Here is a 20,848-nt window from a genome sequence, read left to right as displayed (position 1 = left end):
GGAATATTTTGCTGAGAATGTTCTGTAATGCTGGCTTTCTTTTTGTAAATTCTTTTAGCTTTTGTTTATCATGGAAGGATTTTATTTCATCGTCAAATTTGAAGGTAAGTTTTGCTGGGTATAAGATTCTTGGTTGGCATCCATTTTCTTTCAGGGCTTGAAAAATGTTGTTCCAGGCCCTTCTAGCTTTTAGGGTCTGGATTGAAAAATCTGCTGATATCCGTATTGGTTTCCCCCTGAATGTAATTTGGTTCTTTTCTCTCACAGCCTTTAAAATTCTGTCTTTATTTTGTATGTTAGGTATTTTCATTATAATGTGCCTTGGTGTGGGTCTGTTGTAATTTTGTGTATTTGGAGTCCTATAAGCCTCTTGAACTTGATTTTCCATTTCATTCTTCAGATTTGGGAAATTTTCTGATATTATTTCATTGAATAAATTGTTCATTCCTTTGGCTTGTTTTTCTAGACCTTCCTCAATCCCGATAATTCTTAAATTTGGCCTTTTCATGATATCCCATAGTTCTTGTAGATTCTGTTCATGATTTCTTACCATCTTCTCTGTTTGTTCAACTTTGTTTTCAAGGTTAAATATTTTGTCTTCAATGTCTGAGGTTCTGTCTTCCAGGTGTTCTATCCTATTGGATATGCTTTCTATGGAGTTCTTAATTTGGTTTATTGTTTCCTTCATGTCAAGGATTTCTGTTTGTTTTTTTTTTCAGTATCTCTAACTCTTTATTGAAATGATCTTTTGCTTCCTGTATTTGCTCTTTTAACTGTCGATTGGTGCAATCATTCAATGCTTGCATTTGCTCTTTCATCTCATCGTTTGCTTCTCTGATCATTTTAATTATGTACATTCTGAACTCCTCTTCTGTCATTTCTTCTGCCATGCTGTCATTGGGTTTTATTGTTGTAACATCTAGATTTGTTTGCAGCATTTTCTTTCCTTGTTTTCTCATATTGTTCAGGTATCAGTGGACCGCTGAGATATTGCAGATTTCCTCTATTGACTTACAATGTCCCTGAAGATTTCTATATATATCCCCCCTTAGCCTTCAGTAGGCTGAAGTCTTGGAGGAAGTTGATAATGCAGTGCTCCACAAGGAAGCTGCCTCTCTAAGAGTGGTGTCCTTCAGGTGGGGTATAATCCCTGCTAGTGGGCAGAGGTGCCTCCACTTGTTGACCAATGGTCATCCAAAGGGGACCTAGGCTGCGGGCTGAGGCAAGGCCTGTTTGGGCCTGAGTCTCTGGTTTTACCGTCCTTGTGGGGAAACCTCACCCAGCAGGGAAGACTCACCCGGTGGGGAGGTCTCGCTGGTCAGTTCCCTCCTAGAGGTTCCCCTCAATTTACAGCTACCGCCTGAGCTGGGCTGCCTTCCTCTGCAAAGTTCCCAGGGGCCCGGCCCTGCCTCCTGGGCCTGGGAGCCTCACCCTTCGCAGATGAATCTCCTTAGGCTGCCCCTCCTCAGAGAATCTGCCCGCAGGCCTGGAACCTTCCCTCCACCCTAAGCCTGTCTCTGTGCGGCTCTTCCACCCAGAAGCCTCCTAGATCCTGGGACCCTGCTCTGCACCTAATCGCCTGGCTATGTGGCCCCTCCTCTGAGCAGCCACCTGGGGCCCCGTACAATCGCTCCTAGTCCCAGAGACCCGCCACAGGCCTCTTCCTCCAGACAGCCGCCCAGTATTCTGGTGTGGTCACTAGGAGTCCAAGAAACTCACTTCGTGCCTCCTCCTCCCACCAACCACCCGTAGCCCTGGGCAGTCACTCACTCCAAGTCGAAGTGACCCTCCCCGTTCCTCCTCCTTCTCCAGATAACCCCCCGGGTGTTCAGGAGCGGTCTCTCTGAGTGGCTCTGAATCCACGTGACCCGCTGCACGGGTCCTCTGGGCAACCACCCGGAGCTCTGGTGCTGCCACTCAAGACCAAGCGACCCACTACGCTTATCCTCCAGGCAGCCCCCCTGTGTTCAGGCGCTGTCACTTTAAGTCCAAACAACTCACCACTCGCCTTCTCCTCTGAGCAGCCGCCTGGAGCGCTAATGCAGTCACTGCAAGTCCAAACGACCCGCCGCACTCCTCCTCCTGCTCTTCCTACTCCTCCGGGCAGGCCCCGGGGTTCAGAAGTGGTCTGAGTTCAAACAGCTCGCCACGCAGCCCCTTCTCTGGCAACCGCCTATAGCTCTGGTGTAGTCACCCCGAATCCAAGCGGCCGCGCTCCTCTTCCTCCTCCTCGTCCTCAGGGCAGGCCCCGGTGTTCAGAAGCGTCGTTCTGAGTCCAAACAGCTCGCCGCGCAGCTTCTCCTCTGGCAACCGCCTGTAGCTCTGGTGCAGTCACTCCGAATCCAAGTGGCCACGTTCCTCCTCCTCCTCCTCAGGGCAGGCCCCGGTGTTCTGAGTCCACACCTCCCCTGGGCTCTCCTCGCCACTCCTCCCCTGGGCAGCCGCCGGAGCCCCAGTGGTTGCTCCGAGTCCCAGCGCTGTGCCCAATTTTATAGGTTTTTATAGGTACTCTACATATCAAACAATGGGAAAAAATGGGTTTTAATGTCCAGACTATTTGGACAGAGTTGAACAGATTTTTATCTTCCCTTCTTAGAGATTCTTTGGGTCTTAAGGGGAATTAGTGAGAAACATCTAGCAATTTTAGAGTATATTATCATATTATTCAAGAAAAATAACTTTGAATGCTTGGCATTTATTCACATTTATTGGCATTTATTGAATGCACACCTTTCTTATATCAAGTACCAAATCAACTCATCAGAATTAATTCACCATAAAATTCTCCAAAACTAGTATTCTTAAATTTTGCAGTGTTCCACTGACTTGTTATTTTTATTTCTAATATGCTTTTCCCTCTGTTCTTCCCCCAATCTCATTTGTACTCTGTTGGCTATCTCTCTACAGCATAAACAAAAGGCCTCTTCAGGTAGAAAGCACCTTCCCCTCCCCCAAATTATGAGTTTCCTTTTGGATTCCTTCCCATAAGATAACAGAAAATGTGGGTGCTGGTAGCTTGGAAAGTTTTTTTTTTTTTTTTTCCTAAGTTGTTGATGGACCTTTATTTTATTTATTTGTATGCGAGGCTGGGAATTGAACCCAGTGCCTCACACATGATAGGCAAGCGCTCTACCACTGAGCCACAACCCCAGCCCACTGCTTTTGGTTTTCGCTGTTGTTTCTAAGCAGAGTGAATGGTAAAGCTTTCCCATTTTTTCCATACTAATGAAGGTAAATATTAAGGATAGAAAGAATGTTTTATACCCAAGAGAAGGAAAATTAGACTCTTCTCCAGCTTAAAACCAAGAAAATTCAGCCAATGCTTAATAATGAAATATTATAATAAAAAAACAAGATTTAAAAAAAACAGCACCAAGCTGGGTGTGGTGGCACACACCTGTAATCCCAGTGATTCCGGAAGCTGACTCAAGAATATCACATCAGCCTCGGCAACTTAGTGAGCACTTGTCTATAAATAAATAAATAAAAAGGGCCAGGGATGTGGCTCAGTGGTTACACACTTCTGGTTCAATACCTGGTACCAAAACAAAACAAAACAAAACGAAAAGAATCCCCAAATATTATCAAACTATCATTTTGGTAACCTTGCCTTTACCCCATTTTTTTTTTTTTTTTTTTTGGTGGGGGGTGGTTTTATTTTTAGTTTTTGGTGGGAGTGGTACCACGGATTGAACCCAGGGGCGCTTCACTTCTGATACATCCCCAGTCCTTTTTATACAAAATTTTATGTTGAGGCAGGGTTTCTCTAAGCTTGGGGTCTCACTGAGTTGCTGAAAGTGGTTTTGATCTTGAAATCCTCCTGCCTCAACCTCCCAAGCCGCTGGGATTAAGGCATGTGCCACTGCACCCAAGTACCCCAGTTATTTTTAAAGTTAAAAAAATTTTAAATGTATCTTTCAGTTGAGTGATCAACCCAGTTTGTATTGAGGAAGAGATGTGACATCTGAGTTCTATGAGCTTTATTAAAAGAAGGGTCACGTATAACAGCTTATTAGAATCCCCTTGAATGTGTTTTTAAAAATAACAATGTCTAGGCCCTATTACTTACTCCAGTGCACTAAAATATTAAGGTGGGACCTGGGCATCAGTTTATTTCACAAGCTGTCCAAATGATTCTGGACAGATTGAGAACTACTACCAGATATCGTGTGAGTCAATTTGCTTAGATGATCAGGCTTTGTAATGTATTTTTAAACCGAATACAGTCTGTTATGTCCATGAAGATATGTTTTTGTTTCAGTATGGTGAATTTGCTTCGGTATCATTAACAGGTATATGCTGCTTCAAAAATTATGAAATGCATCATCAGAGCAGTGTTTTTTTTAACTTGGTTTTAGTTTGTTAATTCTGTTAAAATTTAAATATTCGAGGTATTAGTCTCCAAATACATTCACTGGCTATACCATAATTTTTCAAATCACACACCTTAAACTTTAGAAATGGCTGTATACCTATAAAATCCACTAATGAATTTGACTTTTTTTCCCCCAGTACTGGGAATTGAACCCAGAGGCACTCTGCCACTGAGCCATACATCCCCAGGTCTTTTGAAATAGCAAGGTAACTAAGTTGCTAAGGTTGGCCTTGAATTTGTGATCTCCTGCCTCAACCTCCCAAAAATCTGGGATTACAGGGGTGCACCACTGCGACCAACTGAAATCTGATTTTTCTAAAAGACTAATATATGTGTATGTGTGTGTGTGTGTGTGTGTGTGTGTACACATACACTTGGTAAAGTTTACTTTTTTTTGTACTAGGGATTGAACCCAGGGGTTATTACTACTGAATTCATCCCTAGTCCTTTTTATTTTTTTAGTTTTTATTTTGAGACAGGGTCTTGCTAAGTTGCTGAGGATCCAGTGCCTGGCTGAAGTTTACTTTGTATATGTAACCACAGTGATCTTTCTGATGTGTAAATCTGATCATGCCATTTTGCACCTTAAAACACTGGTGAATTTCCATCATTTTAGGTGAAAATAAAAATCCTTAACGTGGAACAAGTTCCTTCATTATCTCGCCATCCCCTAGCTTGCTTTTAACCACACTGGAGATATTATAGTTTCTTAAATGTGCCTTTGAAGCCTCCTGAAGTTAGCGTGTATTGTTCCACTTGGAGTTGTCAGGCCCACCACCTCAGTTATCTCCCGCTACCCTCCAGATCTCTGCTCAAATGTCATTTCCTTAGAGGTACATTCATTGTCTTCTGAGTCTGAGTCAGGTAGCTTTTCCACAACACTACTAAGGTTCAAGTGGCCATGCTTACTCTGTAACACCTGTTGTCAAGTCTGTTTCAGGTGTGGAAATCTACCCCATATCTTCATGATTCTAGAATCTCTTCCTGTGAAATTTGAGATTTGTCCTTTTCACCTCACTTCCCATTACAATTATGATATCACCCTGGTGGGAGGTGGACCCTCTCACAAGAATGTCTCAGCTCATTTCCTGTCCTGGTCTCCCACATTATTCAGTCACTCTACCTTGCTATTTAAGGTAGTCTAACATTCCCTTGCCTAACTATCCTGCAATCTGTGTTTATGAAGTCTTTTATCAGACTTCTCCAATTCTTATTTACTATTCACCATCCAAAGAATATCGACTAGGCTCCAGAAGAGTATCTCCATTACTGTATCTCCTACAGGTAACCTAAATTCAGAAGACAGTTCCCTGCCTTTTCTCTTCCTTTTTTGGTGCTGAGGATTGAACTCAGGGGCACTTTTGCACTGAGCTACATCCCTATCCCTTTTAAGGTTTTATTTTGAGACAGGGTCTCACTAAGTTGCTTAGGGTCTCACTAAAGAGCTGAGACTGGTCTTAAACTTGCAATCTTCCTGCCTCAGTCTTCCAAGTTGCTGGGATTGCCAGCATGTGCCACTACACCTGACTTTCATGTTTTTCATAGCAACTATGATTTGTACCCACCTGAAATTCTGTAAATTCTTTTCCATACAAAACCAAATCAGAAATTATAGAAAATTCAGAGTACAAATCTATAACATTTCTAAAAAACCATGTGATGGTACAGCTTGGTCCCAGACAATAAGTGAAATTTGTTTAGCTCTAAACTTGTAAATGCCACAAAATAGCTGCATTTAACCACATAGGAATTAAAAATAACACTAATACTTACCTATTTATAGTCACAGTACTATTGTATTTCTTTGATTTTTTTTCTATATTTTTAATGAAAAAGTGTGTTGGCATAAGAAAAAGGGTAGGGTATCCCTCAGGAGGCTGAGGCAAGAGGATTGCAAGTTCAAAGCCAGCTTCAGCAACTTGTGAGGCCCTCAGCAACTTGAGAGACCTAAATAAAAATTTTTAAAAAGGGGTAGGAATGTGTCTCAGAGGTTAAGAGTCCCATGGGTTCAATTCCTGGTACAAAAAAAAAAAAAAAAGTTGATCTCTGTCCTAATCCCTGGAATCCCTGAATGCTACTTATTTGGGAAAAGGGGTCAGCTTTATCTCTAATAACAATCACATCCATCAGAAAACTAAAAGAGAAAGAGCATGTGGTAATCTTAATAGACACAGAAAAAGCATTTGGCAAATTCCAATGTCATTCTTGGTTGAAAAACAAAAAGATAAACTAAGCAGAGAAGGGAACTTCTTAAGCAGCGATGAACAGCACCTGGGGAGAGCCTCCTGCCAGGTTGAAGGTGTAGCGCAGCGGTAGAACATCTGCCTGGCATTTATGAGGACGGAGTTTGGTCCCTAGCACTAGGGAAAAGAAAAAAAGTCTACTGCTTCATACTTAATGAAGAACAAGTGACTGTTTTCTCAAGATCAGTAATAAGACTTCTATTCACATTGTCCTGGAAGTTCTGCCTAGGGCAATTAGGTAAGGAAAAGAAATAAAACACAGGCTGGGTTTGTGGCTCAGTGAGTAGAGCCCTTGCTTGGCACCTGTGAGGCCCTGGGTTCGATCCTCAGCACTGCATATAAATAAATAAAATAAAGGTCCATTGACACTAAAAAAATATTTAAAGAATAAAATTTTTTAGAAAAGAAATAAAACATACCCAGATTGGGAATAAAAAAAAAAATCAAAGCAAAAATGAATTTATTTGTTGCAACATAATAATCTATGTAGAAAATCTGATTCTGCCAAAAAAGCTACTAAAACAATTTAATTGAGATTAGCAAGGTTGAAAAGTATGAGGCCAGTATAAAAAATCTGTTGCATTTTTGTATACTAGCAATAGACAATCAGAAATTAAATCTTTAAAAACATTTCTGTATAGCAGTCTGTAAATAATTTAAAAATAAATAAATAATAATAAAAAAAAATTTCTGGTAACACCAAAAATGTGAACTGCACAGGGATAAGTTTGAAAAAATATGTGAAAAATACTGAGTACAAACCACTGATGAGCGAAAATAGAGATTTAACTAAATGGCAAGGCATATAATTTTTTCATGGGTCTGAAGACTCAATATTGTTAAGACTCTCCCCCACGTAAATCTACAGATTCAGTGCTGACCCAATCAGAATACCACAAGGATTTTTGTGTTAATTCAAAAGACATAGAAGAGGCAAAAGAGCTCTGATCAAGAAAGACAAAATAGGAAGGCAAACCTGATTTTGAGACTTTCTATAAAGGTACAGACATCAAATATTGTGTCATTTTCTTTTTTTTTGCTGTGCTGGGGATTGAACCCAGGGCCTTGTGCTTGCAAGGCAAGCACTCTACTGACTGAGCTATCTCCCCAGACCGATATTGTGTCATTTTTATAAAAAATAGAAAAAGATCAATGAAACAGGTATAGAGTATAGTTATAAACCCACACATACATAAACAAGGGATATTTTTGTTGTTAGTTTTTTGGAACATGTGTGTGTGTGTGTGTGTGTGTTGCTGGGTGTCAAACCCAGGGTCTTTCACATGCTATGCATGCTCTCTACCACGAAGCCACATTCCAGGCCCTTGGACAAGAGATTTTTGAGAAAGGTACAAAAGCAATGAAGTAGAAAAGGGATAGTCTTTTCACAAGTGGAAATAACTAGCTACTTATTCCCCCCCAAAAAACCCAACTTTATATTTATACCCTGTACTGGCATATAAAATTAACTCAAGATATATAATTGACCTAAATATAAACATTAAAGCTATAATATATCTACAAGAAAAGAGAAAATTTCTGTGATCTTGGGTTTGGCAACAATGTGTTAGACACTTCACTGAAAGCATGATTCATACGAGAAAGTCTTGATAAATTTACCTTTATCAGAATTCAAAACTGAGAGGCCATGTGATGAGGGAAGCAAGGAAAAAGGTGACATGATATGAAACCAAGAGCCTGAGGACCACCTGCCCCAGCAGGACAAAGTGAGGCCCCTCAGAGCCCCCACAGGCGGCACATCCCTGCCCACACCTTGATTTCAGCCCAGTGAAACTGATTTTGGACTTCTGACATCCAGAGCCGAGAGAATAATTGAGTGCTACCTTAGGCCACCACGTTTGTGTTCATCTGTTGCACCAGTCAGAGAAAACGTATACACTCTTCTAGACGGGCAGGTGGGTTCAGGGAGGACACTGTCTTAACTGAATTTGCCCTCCTGTGGGCAGCAAGGGAGCCAGCCCACTGGTACATCTCTCACTAAACGGTAAAAACAGAACACAGATCTCCAGCAGCCCAGTCAAGTGCTCAACTGTCCTGTGACATCATCACACATTTTCCAGGTAAAGCAGTTCACAGCTCAGGGGTGTTGTTTCTAACATGCTACCCCAGGAGCATGTAGCTTTACACATACAGAAGGGTCAGTTCTCTACCCGCTGTGCAGACAACAGAAGAGTATCAAATATTTGCTACTAACTATTGTCTTCCTTTACCCATGGAACCTATAAAGGGAAAAATTGATCACATAATTGAAATTGCTAGGAAAGAACCCAAAGTTCCTATATGGTGACATGGACAGATGGCGTATCGATAACTAGACTATCATTTGAATTCATCTACTCAAATCCTCCAGTGAATCTTTACAAAATATTTATCTAGAAAAGTCCACTTCAGTCAAAAAATAAATCAATTGTTTTTTCCTTCAGTTTGGAAGAGAGAAATAAATGTTTGGAAGATTTAATGAGAAGGCCCAGAGAAAGAGCCAGAAAATCAAGGTAAGTTTTCTTTTCTTTAAAAAATCAATAATGGGTCTGGGGTTGTAGCTCAGTGGTAGAGTTCTTGCCTAGCACATGTGCAGCACTGGGTTCAATCCTCAGCACCACATAGAATAAATAAATAAATAAATAAAGGTATTGTGTCCATCTATAACTAAAAATTTTTTTTAAAAATCAATAATAATGTCTTTAAAAAAAGTGTGTATATATCTATATTTATTTATATATGTATCTGTATAATACATTTCTAAAAACTTTTCCTTATCTCATTTTAAGATAAATTATAGGAAAATGTTTGACATTTTGCAATGATTTTAAAATAATTACCTGATAAATTTTTTTGATAGAACCTGAATTGGAAAGAGATTTACCACCTTCAGGAGTGTATATTCACCTCTTATGAATGTACTAAGATTTCACCTACAAAAAACTGCTTATTTTGCTATATATTTTATGGCCAGATTTTCTTACACTAACATTAAATCTTACAATCTATTATGATTATTAGTTGTAGTAGTAGTATTAGGATTGAACTCAGGGAGCTTTACTCTTGAGCTACACCCCCAGACCTTTTGCAGGGATACCAGGGATTGAACTCAGGGGCACTCAACCACTGAGCCACATCCCCAGGCCCTTTTATATTTTATTTAGAGAGAGGGTCTCATTGAGTTGCTTAGCACCTCACTGTTGCTGCGACTGGCTTTGAACTCCAGCCTACAGAGCTGCTGGGATTACAGGCACATGCCACCACACCTGGCATCCCCCAGCCCTTTTTATTTCACTACAGATTCTCACTAAATTGCCAAGACTCCCCTCCAATTTGCAATCCTCCTGCCTTAGCCTTCTGAGTAGCTGGAAACACAGGCATGCAACACCACACCCAGATATAATCTGTTATTTTTAGAGTTGTTTCAGTATCCAGTGCTACAGGTTATATGCATAAACCAAGTGGAGTTGATTAAAAACACAGTTAGATGTTAAAAAAGGTCTAATCCTGGTCCAGGGCCTCAAGTGCTAATAAAACAATTGCAAGCTCCCATAGTCAGAGTATGCTTTCCACATCTGCAGAGTTTCCAAAGCAAATTATTTCAAAGAACCCATTGGGCTTGCTGTGTATTCATTCTGTATAAATGAAAAGCTTCCCTGAGTGGAAAGGGTAGAAGTGGGAGACAAAAATTGAAGTGCATTAGAATTTTTAAAATCTTAATGTATTTTTAAGGTGGTTCATAAAAACTAAAAAATTGTACATATTTATGGGGTACCATGAGATGTATTGATACATGTACACATCATGTAATATTTTAAAATCAGGGTAAACTTATCTACCTCCTCAAACATTTGTCATAGCTTTATAGTGAACTCTATGTAATCCAGCAGTACCACTACTGGTGTTAAACAAAATCCTTCATTCTAGCTTTTTGAAATATATGGTACATTGTCATTATATGTACTCACCCTACTGTGTAATAATAGGCACACGAGAATTACTTACTCCTATCCAACCCTAACTTAGTCTCCGCTGATAACCTTTCCCCATGCCTTCTCCCGCTTACTCTCCCTAGCCTCTGGTAACCACATTCTACTCTCAACTACTACAAGATCAGCTTTTTTAGATTCCACATGTGAGTGAGCTCATTCAGTACTCATCCGGCTTATTTCACATAATCTGATAATCTCCCATCCATGTTGTCACAAATGACAGAATTTTATTCTTCTCTATGGCCAAATAGTGTTCTGTTGTATATATACCACATTTTCTATATCCATTTATCAGTTGAGTGACCTTTAGATTGATTGTTGTGAATAGTGCTGCAGTGAACATGGGTATGCAAATGTCTCTCCGACATACTGATTGCATTTCCTTTGGATGTCTACCCAATAGTGGTATTGCTAGACTATATGCTAGTTCATTTTTAACCTCTTGAGGACCTCCATACTGTTTTCCATATGGCTGTACTAATTTACATTTATACCAACAGTGTGCAACCCCTGCATTCTGACCAGCTCTTGTTATCTTTTATCTTTTTTTGGGGGGTGGGGGGGTGCTAGGAATTGAACTCAGGGACACTCAACCACTGAGCCCACATCTTCAGCCCTATTTTGTATTTTATTTAGAGACAGGATTTCACTTAGTAGCTTAGTGCCTCGATTTGCTGAGGCTAGCTTTGAACTCTCAATCCTCCTGCCCTCAGCCTCCTGAGCCACTGGGATTACAGGTGTGCAACACTGCACCTGGGTTGTCTCTTTGATAATAGCTAAAGTTGTATTTTGATTACGTCCTGAGTCATGTTTGTTCAGCATACCATGTGTAAATACAACTGTTTTGAAAATCAAAACCCCTGAGCAGATTTAAACTAGTGATAAGTTAACTGATTTTATTTTTTTCCCTGCAGTACTGGGGATCAAACCTGGAGCCTTGTGTATACTAGGCAAGTTCTCTACCACTGAGCTACTCCCCAGCCTAATATGAAAGAATGTGATCTGATGCCTACCAAATCACAAATGCTCAGTAAATACTAATTTTAAACTGAATATGGGTCTTCTGTGAGTTGTGGAGAGAAACTATGGAATATTTTCTAAAATTATTTTAAAATGATAAAATTTACATATAAATTTACATTTTTCACCAGTCAAGATATTTGTTTACTTATATTATATGGTCTATTTTCACAACGAATTGAAGGCCCACATGCATAGGTTTAAACTGGTCTTGAATCAGGGGGTGACATGGAGCAAAAGAGCTCTCAAGGCCTTTTCCAGGTGGTAAGGCCATGTGTTAGAAAACCTCAGACCTTCTGCAGCCTTCAGCCATCACCATCTCCAAAGCCTCTGATTGACTGACCTGCTGACCTCAGTACACTCAGTATGCAAACGAGCTGTAAACTACCTCTGCATCATCTCAAAACTACGATGCTGCTCTTGCCAATTGCCTTTGGTACTGAGAATGGTGGAAAATCAGGATGTGAAAAGGGAGTACTGTAATGGTCTCAGATGTCTAACCTTTGCCTCTCGGTCATCGTCATTTTCATGGAAGTTCATTAGGTTTTCAAGTCACAACCAGTACCTTTTCCTAAGTAGATCTATGGGAATGTAAATGTAATGAGACTGATTCAGTATTTCTATTCAAGTTCATTAGGAATGATCCATGGCCATTCAATATTATATATTAAGAAATTTTATTAATCTTATAGGATCTCCTAATTCTGTCCTAAATGGCATATTTTCCTTGAAAGTGAGGGAGAAAATGTGCTACATAGGGAATATGGTGGGAAAATGTCATTATTTTAGTCCTACCCCATTTTTTACATTCTTTTCTTTTCTTTCCTACAGACCAAGATTAGAAAATCATCCGAAGTCCATGACCTTGGTAGGTCATCTTGATGGTCATTATAAAAAATGTCATGTTTGTTCATTGACACTAACACAAGATTAAATATGCATTCCTCAGATTTCATTTCCGTAATAGTCAGCTTAGCCTTCCCCTCTGTCTTCAGAGGCGGATGTCTTTTGCTTCCCATCAGTTGGTCTTGTATTTGGGAGCCCTCCCTATCAGACTTCTCTTGTTTGAGTTCCATTTCTTTCATTCCCATGGCACTGCTTCAGGCCCCCATCATTTGTCATTACAGTCACTTCCTAGTTGGTGTTTCTGCCTCCAGTTTTGCTCTCCTCCGTTCCATCCAATACAGCAAAGACAGAATGATCTTTTAAAAACAAAATATGATCATGCCCCTCCCCTGCGTAAACCCTGGGATGGTTCCCAACTGCACATCTAAGGTCCTCTGCAACCTAGCTCTTGGCTTCCTCTCCAGTTTTATCATCCATTGCTTTCTGCTTCTTATCATTTACACGCACCACATCTAACCATCTGCAGTTTTATAAACATGCTGTTATTTTGGTGCCTTCCTATTACTGACCATGCTGCTTCCCCACTTGGTATGTTCTTTCCCAGTACTTTTCTCCTGCTTTTTTCAGTTCCTTCTTCTTGAGCACCTGCCAGCTCAAGCTCCATCTTCTCCAAGAAGCTCTTCCTTCCCTGTCTACCACATGGAACTGACTTGCTTCCTCCCAGGTGCACACACTGTATCTGTTGGCTTCCAGGTGCACACACACTAAATCTATAGCTCCTACAACATGGCATTACAGTTCTCTACTTACATGACCCTTGACTTGACTAGAACTCTTTCAGTGCAAGAACTGTCTCATTCGTTTTGGTATCCCCAAGCACCTATCCCGTAGTGGGTATTAAGTAGGAGTGAGTGTGAGTTGAATTTGGGACCCAGGACCAAAGCTACACTTGCTCAAGTCAAGCCTAATACTCTGCTGCTGCCCCTGTGCTGTCCTCAGACCATGGGGATGTTTTATGACCACCGTGGCCTATTTGTGACCTAGCTTTGTGGAAGAGGGGAATGATCAATAGGTCATGTCTCTCATTGCAACCCTGCTTTCTATAGTCGAATTACGGGGCCACCTTAAAACCATTATTTCTTCTGCACTGTGCTGTAAGTCACTTCGTCAGTTATTCAGACTCATGCTTCTGTTCCTTTTTCTACATTCTCTGCCACTGGCAACCAAATCAAAAAAGAGGAAACTCAACCCACCTTGTTTTCCATGGTGTTCCTCAGTGAGAAATAAAACCAGAGTATTAATTAAAATATAACCTGGGTACTGTCTGTAGAGCTCATCTATAGCTTTCTTCAGAGTCCTTCCCCTAGGCAATCAAGAATTGACTGTTCAGAAATTCTGTCACCGAATGCCTGTCTTTCCCCAAAACTTATAAAACCTTTTTCTTTTCATTTTTAGATGCCAGATATTTTTAAGGGAAATAGAAATGATTTCTATTAAACAAGACCGAAGATTAAGCACTGGTCATTTTCATCAGCCACTCCAGGAAGAATCATTTCTAAGTATACTACTCCAACTAGTAATACAAATGAAGTATTAAAATCTGTATAATCAATGAAATTTTACATTCCAAAAAAATTGATTACTTTTCTTCTGATTTCTTCTGGTGACCAATCAAACACATTCTACTTTAGCCTAAACAGATAAATGCAGAGGCTTCTTTGCCAAATATTCTCACAGAATACCCCTCCCATATTATCAGGCATTTAATGATGCACAAAGATAGTAGCAAATTTTGTTTGCCCTGAAGACATCTCTCACTTTAGAATGGAAGACTCTTCTACCGCCAACCAAATTTAAAAGGCACTAACTCTAAGATCCTTTGGAATTAAGTCCCAGATGAAAAGAGAATTAAATTGATCCCTTAAAACCTAGCCCTGGGCTGGTAGAGTGCTTGCCTTGTAAGCACAAGGCCCTAGGTTCGATCCCCAGTACCGCAAAAAAAAAAAAAAAAAAAAAAGAAACCTAACCCTTATAATTTCTATCTTAACACAGTTTTAAGGAATAACACAGTTTTAAGGTTCTGAAATTCAACACAGGAGCCAGAGATAACTGATTTTGTGAAATGCATCAGAAAAATACACACACACACACACACACACACACACACACACAACATAAATATTATTCTTTTGATTAAACCCAGAACCAGGCTGAAGGTATAGCTATTGATCAAAATATACCTTGAGTGGAAAGGAAGAAATCATTTTATCTCACCAAAGTTAGTGTTAAATTAGTCAGGTACAAAAGGAAAATATATGTAGAGTATATAATCAATTCTGAAGAAACTACTGAATAAATAAAATTATTTTCACTGTTATTTTTGTTAAGGAATTCTATGAGATAGGTCTTACATGAATTTGGACACAGGACATTTTTGATAATTTCTCACATTCAGAAAGCTGGAACGCTGCGGTAGGGAGAGGCCTACTAGGGCCTCACAGGGAGCCCAGGGCCTCCAGCTGTGGTAATGAGTCCCATGGCCCTGCCTGGTAGGAAGAGCTGGCCTGGGTCTGGAGGCCTCTGGGTGAGTGAGGTGAAAGAGGTGAGGGAGGCCCAGGCAGGGCTGGGTCAGCTGGGATTGGTATATTCAGCAATCGAACTAATTGCTGATTAAATTTGACTTCTCTTTTTTAAAAAAAGCACATAAGAAAGTTGGAACATAACTTATAACAAATTAAACCATAAGAAACACACAATGAGTTGCAGCTATCTATGGCAGTAGCAGTGTTTGATTTCAGAAAATTAAGCATTGGCGTGATTCAAGTTGTAAAAAGAAACACAAGCTATTATTTTCATGGGTTTCATGGGATCCTCTAGGGAAAACAAGGACATGATAGGAGAAAGGCAACTATTAAGGTAAAGATAACTAAGTATAGTAGGGCACAGTGGCATACACCTCTAATCCCAGCAACCTGGGAGGCCTAGGTAGGAGGATTGCAAGTTCAAGGCCAGTCTTGGCAATTTATGGAGGCCCTAAGCAACTTAGCCAGACCCTGTCTTAAACTAAACAATTAAAATGGCTGGGGATGTAGCTTGGTGATAAATCACCCCTGGATAAAATCCCTAGTACCAAAAAAAAAAAAAAAAAAAAAAAACAGTTAAGCAGCTGGGATGTTACTCAGTGGCAGAGTATCCCAGTATTAAAAAAAAAAAAAAAAAAAAAAAAGCTAAGTCTGGAATCTGCACACAAATGGAATAAAACAGGTGGAAAGGAAGCAGTAACTCAGGTTGTCTACAAACGGGGCTCTGTGAATAAATACTGATTTAATGTGTATTATGAAACATTTATATTCTCTTACCTACAGGTTATTTCAAAATGAACAAGCCTCCTTTGCATGATTCAAGGATGCAGAGTCTAAGCTAGTCTTTCTTTCAATAAACAATGACTTTCAAAAACTATGTTGCAGGTTCTGTATCAGCTACCAAGGATACAAAGAAAACATGATGTGAACATTACAAGTAGTATTTAATCTATTGGGGAGATAAGTGAACTGTTCTAGAACCATGTGCAGTGTGATTGTTCAGGGAGCTGTAGGAACAGATAGGAAATGGCCCTGAAACAAGTGAGAAAACTTCAGGGAAGATTTTACAGAAATGAATAATACCTGAGCCAGGTCTTCAGTGCTAACTAGATGCTCCCAAAATAGAAAGAGGAAAGCCACAGTTGGCACAAGGCCTTGAGGCCTGAGATACCTTGTGACATTCCCCGAACACAAGTAGTGTCTAAAACCCAAGTTGTTCATAGGGCAAAAGATGAGGATGATCATGAAGATCATTAAATATCAAACTAAAAAATTTGAACTTGATCCTGATGAAAAGCACTGAGGGATTTTAAGTGGAGAAGTGATGTGATCAGGTCAGGTGTGCATTTTTGAAAGATCACCCTAACAGTGACATGAAATGAAGGGTGTGGTAAGCCGACCTTATTTAGCAGAATCAGACTAGGTTGAGCCCTGGGACGCAGAGACCTGACTTCTAGGAACTGCCAGGTAGTATGTGGCACTGTGCGGGAGTGGTTCCCTGTCTCATGGAATTTTCCTCCTAAGAGGATGACTTCCCCTAACTCCACCCTATCCTGTCCATCACAGAAGAATTTCCTCTGGGTCCTGGCCCCCTTTACTTGTGTGTTGTAAATAAAGGAGAGTTGGGCGACTCCATGTTGTTGTAAGAGGCCGGAGCTGGTATGGCCAGACCTGTCATGCCCCCTCTCTCATATGAAAAGAGTATTGGCTCTTGTGTGTTCATTGAGTAGGTAAGTTTTTTGGGTAATAGGTAGAAAACCCACCAACAACCTCCTCCGGCAGTTAACCATTTTCTCCTCCACGTGGGATGTGGCAGAGACCCCCCCACAGAAGGGTAGGTTGATGGTGGAGCTACAGGAATCAGGAGTATCCATGAGGCTGCTGTTATGGTGATCCAGGCAAGTTACAAACGGAGCCAAAAACGAAGATTGTGCCGGGGACATAAAGAGGGAGATGTGGATGCAGTGTGATTTCAGAAGTAAAATGAAAAGGATATGGTGATTGGTTAGCTATGTGAATGAGGAGATAAGGATCCAGGAAACCTGGCAGAGTCCTGGGTGGATGGTAGCCCCCTTAACAGGTAAAGACAAGGGGAAGCCTTCGAGTTTGCAGGGAAAGGTCTGATGAGTTTGAGGTCGCTTCAAACATCCACATGAAGGTATTAGATAAGCAGATACTTTCTAAGTTTCCAGTAGTGGAGATGGGTCTGAAGGTAAAGGAGAGAACAGAGATAGTTGATGAAAAAGGTCTCAGAGAAGAAAAAAGGGACCAGGTTCCACAGCAAAGCCTAAGGACAGGGGCATCTCTGAGGTTGGAAGATAGGAAATGAGAAGGGGCATGTTCAGGGCAACTGTGAACAGTGAGGTAAATTGAGGGAGCCCATGGCTGAAAGCTTCACTACCTTGTAAGGAGGCTTAAGGGAGAGGTGAAGATTGAAATGGCTGCTACTGCTTCTTTCACAGAGCAAAGCTTTGGCTCTCACTGGAGATTACAAGAGGGCACAATTTCTTTCCCCTTGAGGTTCCTGTGTGCTTACTGGCTTCTTGCTCTTTTTGTCCAGTCTCTTGTCCCCTTGATTCTCACTCATCACATCTCCTTAATGACTTGCTTCATGAAATAGTTTTATCCTCTCACACCTTTAATTTATAAATCTTTATTGAATTCTTATCCTAGCCTTATATGTTAGTCAGCTTTACATCCTTGTTGGCAAAAATAACTTGAGGATTTATTTTGGCTTACAGTTCCAAAGATTTAGTCCATGATTGGCCAAGTCCATTGACCTAAGGTGAACAGAACATCATGCCCGAAGGGCACAGTGAAGGAAAGCTGTTAGCTCAGAGCAGCCAGGAAGCACAGAGGGAGAAAGGGACCCAGGGGAAGATTCACCCTGAGGGTATGTCCCCAGTGACCTACTTCCTCTAATTAGGTCCCACTTCTCAGTAATCTGTTAATAATGGAACTTATCTGATAAGGTCAGAGCCCTCACGATCCAATCACTTCCCAAAAGTCCCACCTCTGAACCTTCCTGCATTGGGGATCATACTTTAAATACATGAGCTTTGCGGGGACATTCCAGATCTAAACCATAATAGCTTTTTTTAAAACAAATCCCTCTTTCAAGCCTCTTTTCTCCCAAAGATCATGAGTCTTCTCTTTTCACTCCCCATTATACCTCCTGAAAGACTTAGAGTTTACAAAGCACTTTGACATATTGTCTTAAGTAAGGTATTTAAGCTCAGTGTACTTCATGATAACTATTGTCCTATCACTGAGTTATATCTGTCTTTATAACTTTTGTCTTAAAAGCTGAATGATAGTTCATGGAAAAATTATTTCATGCACAGTTTTTACATCCTTACTCTATAATCCACCATTCATTGCCTTCCATCCTCTGGCTCCAAGTGACTTGTTGTGCCTTTGCCTATCTTGTTTCCTTTTTCTGGAATGCCCTTCTTGCCTATTAAATGTCCTTTTCCATCTCCACCACCCAGTTCCTAATTTTTTAACTATGTGTATCTTTTAAGACTTAGTTTAAATATTACCTGAGCTGGTCATAATGACCTGTGCCTTTAATCCCAGGATTTGGGAGGTTGAGACAGGAGGATCACAAGTTTCAAGCCGGTCTGGGCAATTTAGCAAGACCTTCAGCAACTTAGACCCTGTCTCAAAATTGAAACTAAAAAGGACTGAGGAGGTAGCTCAGTGGTTAAGTGCTCTTGGGTTCATGCCCCAGCATCCAAAAAAAAAAAAAAAATCTGAAAGTAATACCTCTCTTCTTTTTATCCTTTCTAATGGTGCTTTGCACTTTTTCCCTAAATTAAAGTACATGGGAAATGGTATGGAATAGGAAAAAGAACACTTGACATGGAATTGTAAGCTTTAGGTCTGCTGGAGAACTTGAGGCATTGGGGCTACTACATGGTAAAGTTTTAGTATTCCATTGTCATCTGCCATGACAGTAGGGGCCCACTGGCAAATTCAATTGGAATTTAATGGAGATGACTATCCTCTTGAGGGGTGACACCTACCTCTACCATTCCCTAGGAATATAGTTCCTCTCTCTCTCTCTCTCTCTCTCTCTCTCTCTCTCTCTCTCTCTCTCTCTCTCTCTCTGACTGGAGATTTAATCTAGGGCCTTGCACATTCTAAGCATATGCTCTTCCACTGAGCTCCACCCACAATCCCTCGGTTGTGTTTTGAATTTACCCTCTTGGCTGGGAGGGGAGTCATGGTAGCAGTTTCAGAAGCTTATTTTTAATAGGTATACCCACATAGCAGGGACTGGTACAAGGGTTCTTTTAATCACAAGGATGTCCTCTCATCCCATCTATACTTTCAGAGACCAGGTGTGGGTGGGTGTGGTGACCTGAAGGGTTCACTGTTAGCTGGATCTGGGCTGGGACTCCATTTAGTGCTGGGCTGACATATACTCTCCCATTCTAAAAGGGGACCATGTTGGCACCTTGAGTCCTAGATATGTTCATTCAGACTTGTGTTCAACAATCCTTACAAGGTTATTCAATGCAAGAATTGTGTTGTGTAAAGGACCACAGGTTCCTTTGAGGAAGTATGGGGTATTAACTGCTGAACAGCAATTATTGTTTCATAAGAACATGGCTTCTGCTTTAATTACTGGATTCTGGGACTGAGAACTTGCTTAGGCCCTGCTGAGTAAAGGACCTCTTATAGTCTATTCCTGCTGCTATAACAAAATACCTGAGACTGGTGATTTATAAAGAACAGAAATTTATTTCTCACAGTTTTGGACTCTGGAAATCCAAGATCAAGCCACCAGCATGTTTGGTATCTGGTCTCTGCTTCCAGGATGGCACCCTATTGCTTCATCCTTTGGAGGGAATGAACACAGTGTCCTCATGTGACAGAAAGGACAGAGGGGACAAAAGGGCCTAGCTAGTTCTCACCAGCCCTATTATAAGGTCACTAGTCCCATTCATGAGTGTTCTTCTCCTGTGACTTAATCTTCTTGTAAAGGCCTAATCTCTTAATACTATCACACTGAAGGTTAAGTCCCAACATGTGAATTTTAGGGGACATATTCAGACCATAGGAGGATCATAACTTTTTTACTGGAATGACTGCCATCAACCTGCTGGTATTCCTTGATTTCTTTGATTGTATAAATGAAGCAATACTCTTTTGGGGTGCCTATCCATCTTGGCTCTAGGAACGTGTTTTGCTAACTACTATCCTAACTCTCCTCAGGTTACTCCCCTGCCCATTCCCCGTCATCTCCTCTTCTGACTCTGCAGCCCATTCTGACCTCCTGTGATCATTGTACCCACCTCTTTTCAGCTGGCCTCCAAGCCCAGTTCCCTAAAAGCATCTAGAGCTGGCCTCTGGAAGGCAGCCGACCCCTGATCTTCTTGGCCCCTCTCACCAGTGCATTCTTTCTTATCTTGGTAAAGGAGTGTCCTTCAGGGCCTCACACAGAACATACCTAGGTGGGTTTTCTAGCAGGCCTACATTGAGCAGCCAGGGAGAGGAGAGTGCTTACTGAGATGGAATGGAGTTGTCATTGAGCCTAGAGAAACAGGTGTTAGAGGAGGAAGGGGAGGAAAGGTTTCCATGAGGATCATTAGATTTAGCAAGTCTTAGTGGAGTGTTAAAAATTAAAGCTCAGTTGGAGTAGGCGGAGAAGAAAATTGAGAAGTAGGATAGCAAGGTTTTACTGTGTTAGGGAGCAAAGAAATGAGAATGAATTGAGAGGTCAAGGGAGAGTTTTATTTTTTCAAGACAGGCAATATTATAGTCTCTATGTATGTTGGTGAA

The 20,848-nt window shown here is 40.8% G+C and overlaps 1 protein-coding gene across 12 annotated transcripts in view; it reads left to right on the top strand.

The window, feature by feature from the left end:
• CAGE1 (cancer antigen 1) overlaps positions 1 to 14,215 on the top strand; it is a 39,556-nt gene extending 25,341 nt beyond the window's left edge. For all 12 annotated transcript variants that reach the window (XM_079147532.1, XM_079147531.1, XM_079147524.1 and 9 more), the window contains 3 exons: positions 9,063 to 9,131; positions 12,462 to 12,498; positions 13,932 to 14,215. In XM_079147532.1, the coding sequence (XP_079003658.1) occupies positions 9,063 to 9,131; positions 12,462 to 12,498; positions 13,932 to 13,973 (148 nt within the window). In that variant the 3' untranslated portion in view covers positions 13,974 to 14,215. The remainder of the gene's footprint in view (positions 1 to 9,062; positions 9,132 to 12,461; positions 12,499 to 13,931) is intronic.
• Positions 14,216 to 20,848: the final 6,633 nt, after the last annotated feature.

This window comes from Sciurus vulgaris, assembly GCF_902686455.1.
Source record: "Sciurus vulgaris genome assembly, chromosome: 7".
NCBI lineage: Eukaryota > Metazoa > Chordata > Mammalia > Rodentia > Sciuridae > Sciurus > Sciurus vulgaris.
The sequence above is the reverse complement of the archived record's forward strand: the minus strand, read 5'-3'. Positions and strand labels throughout refer to the sequence as shown.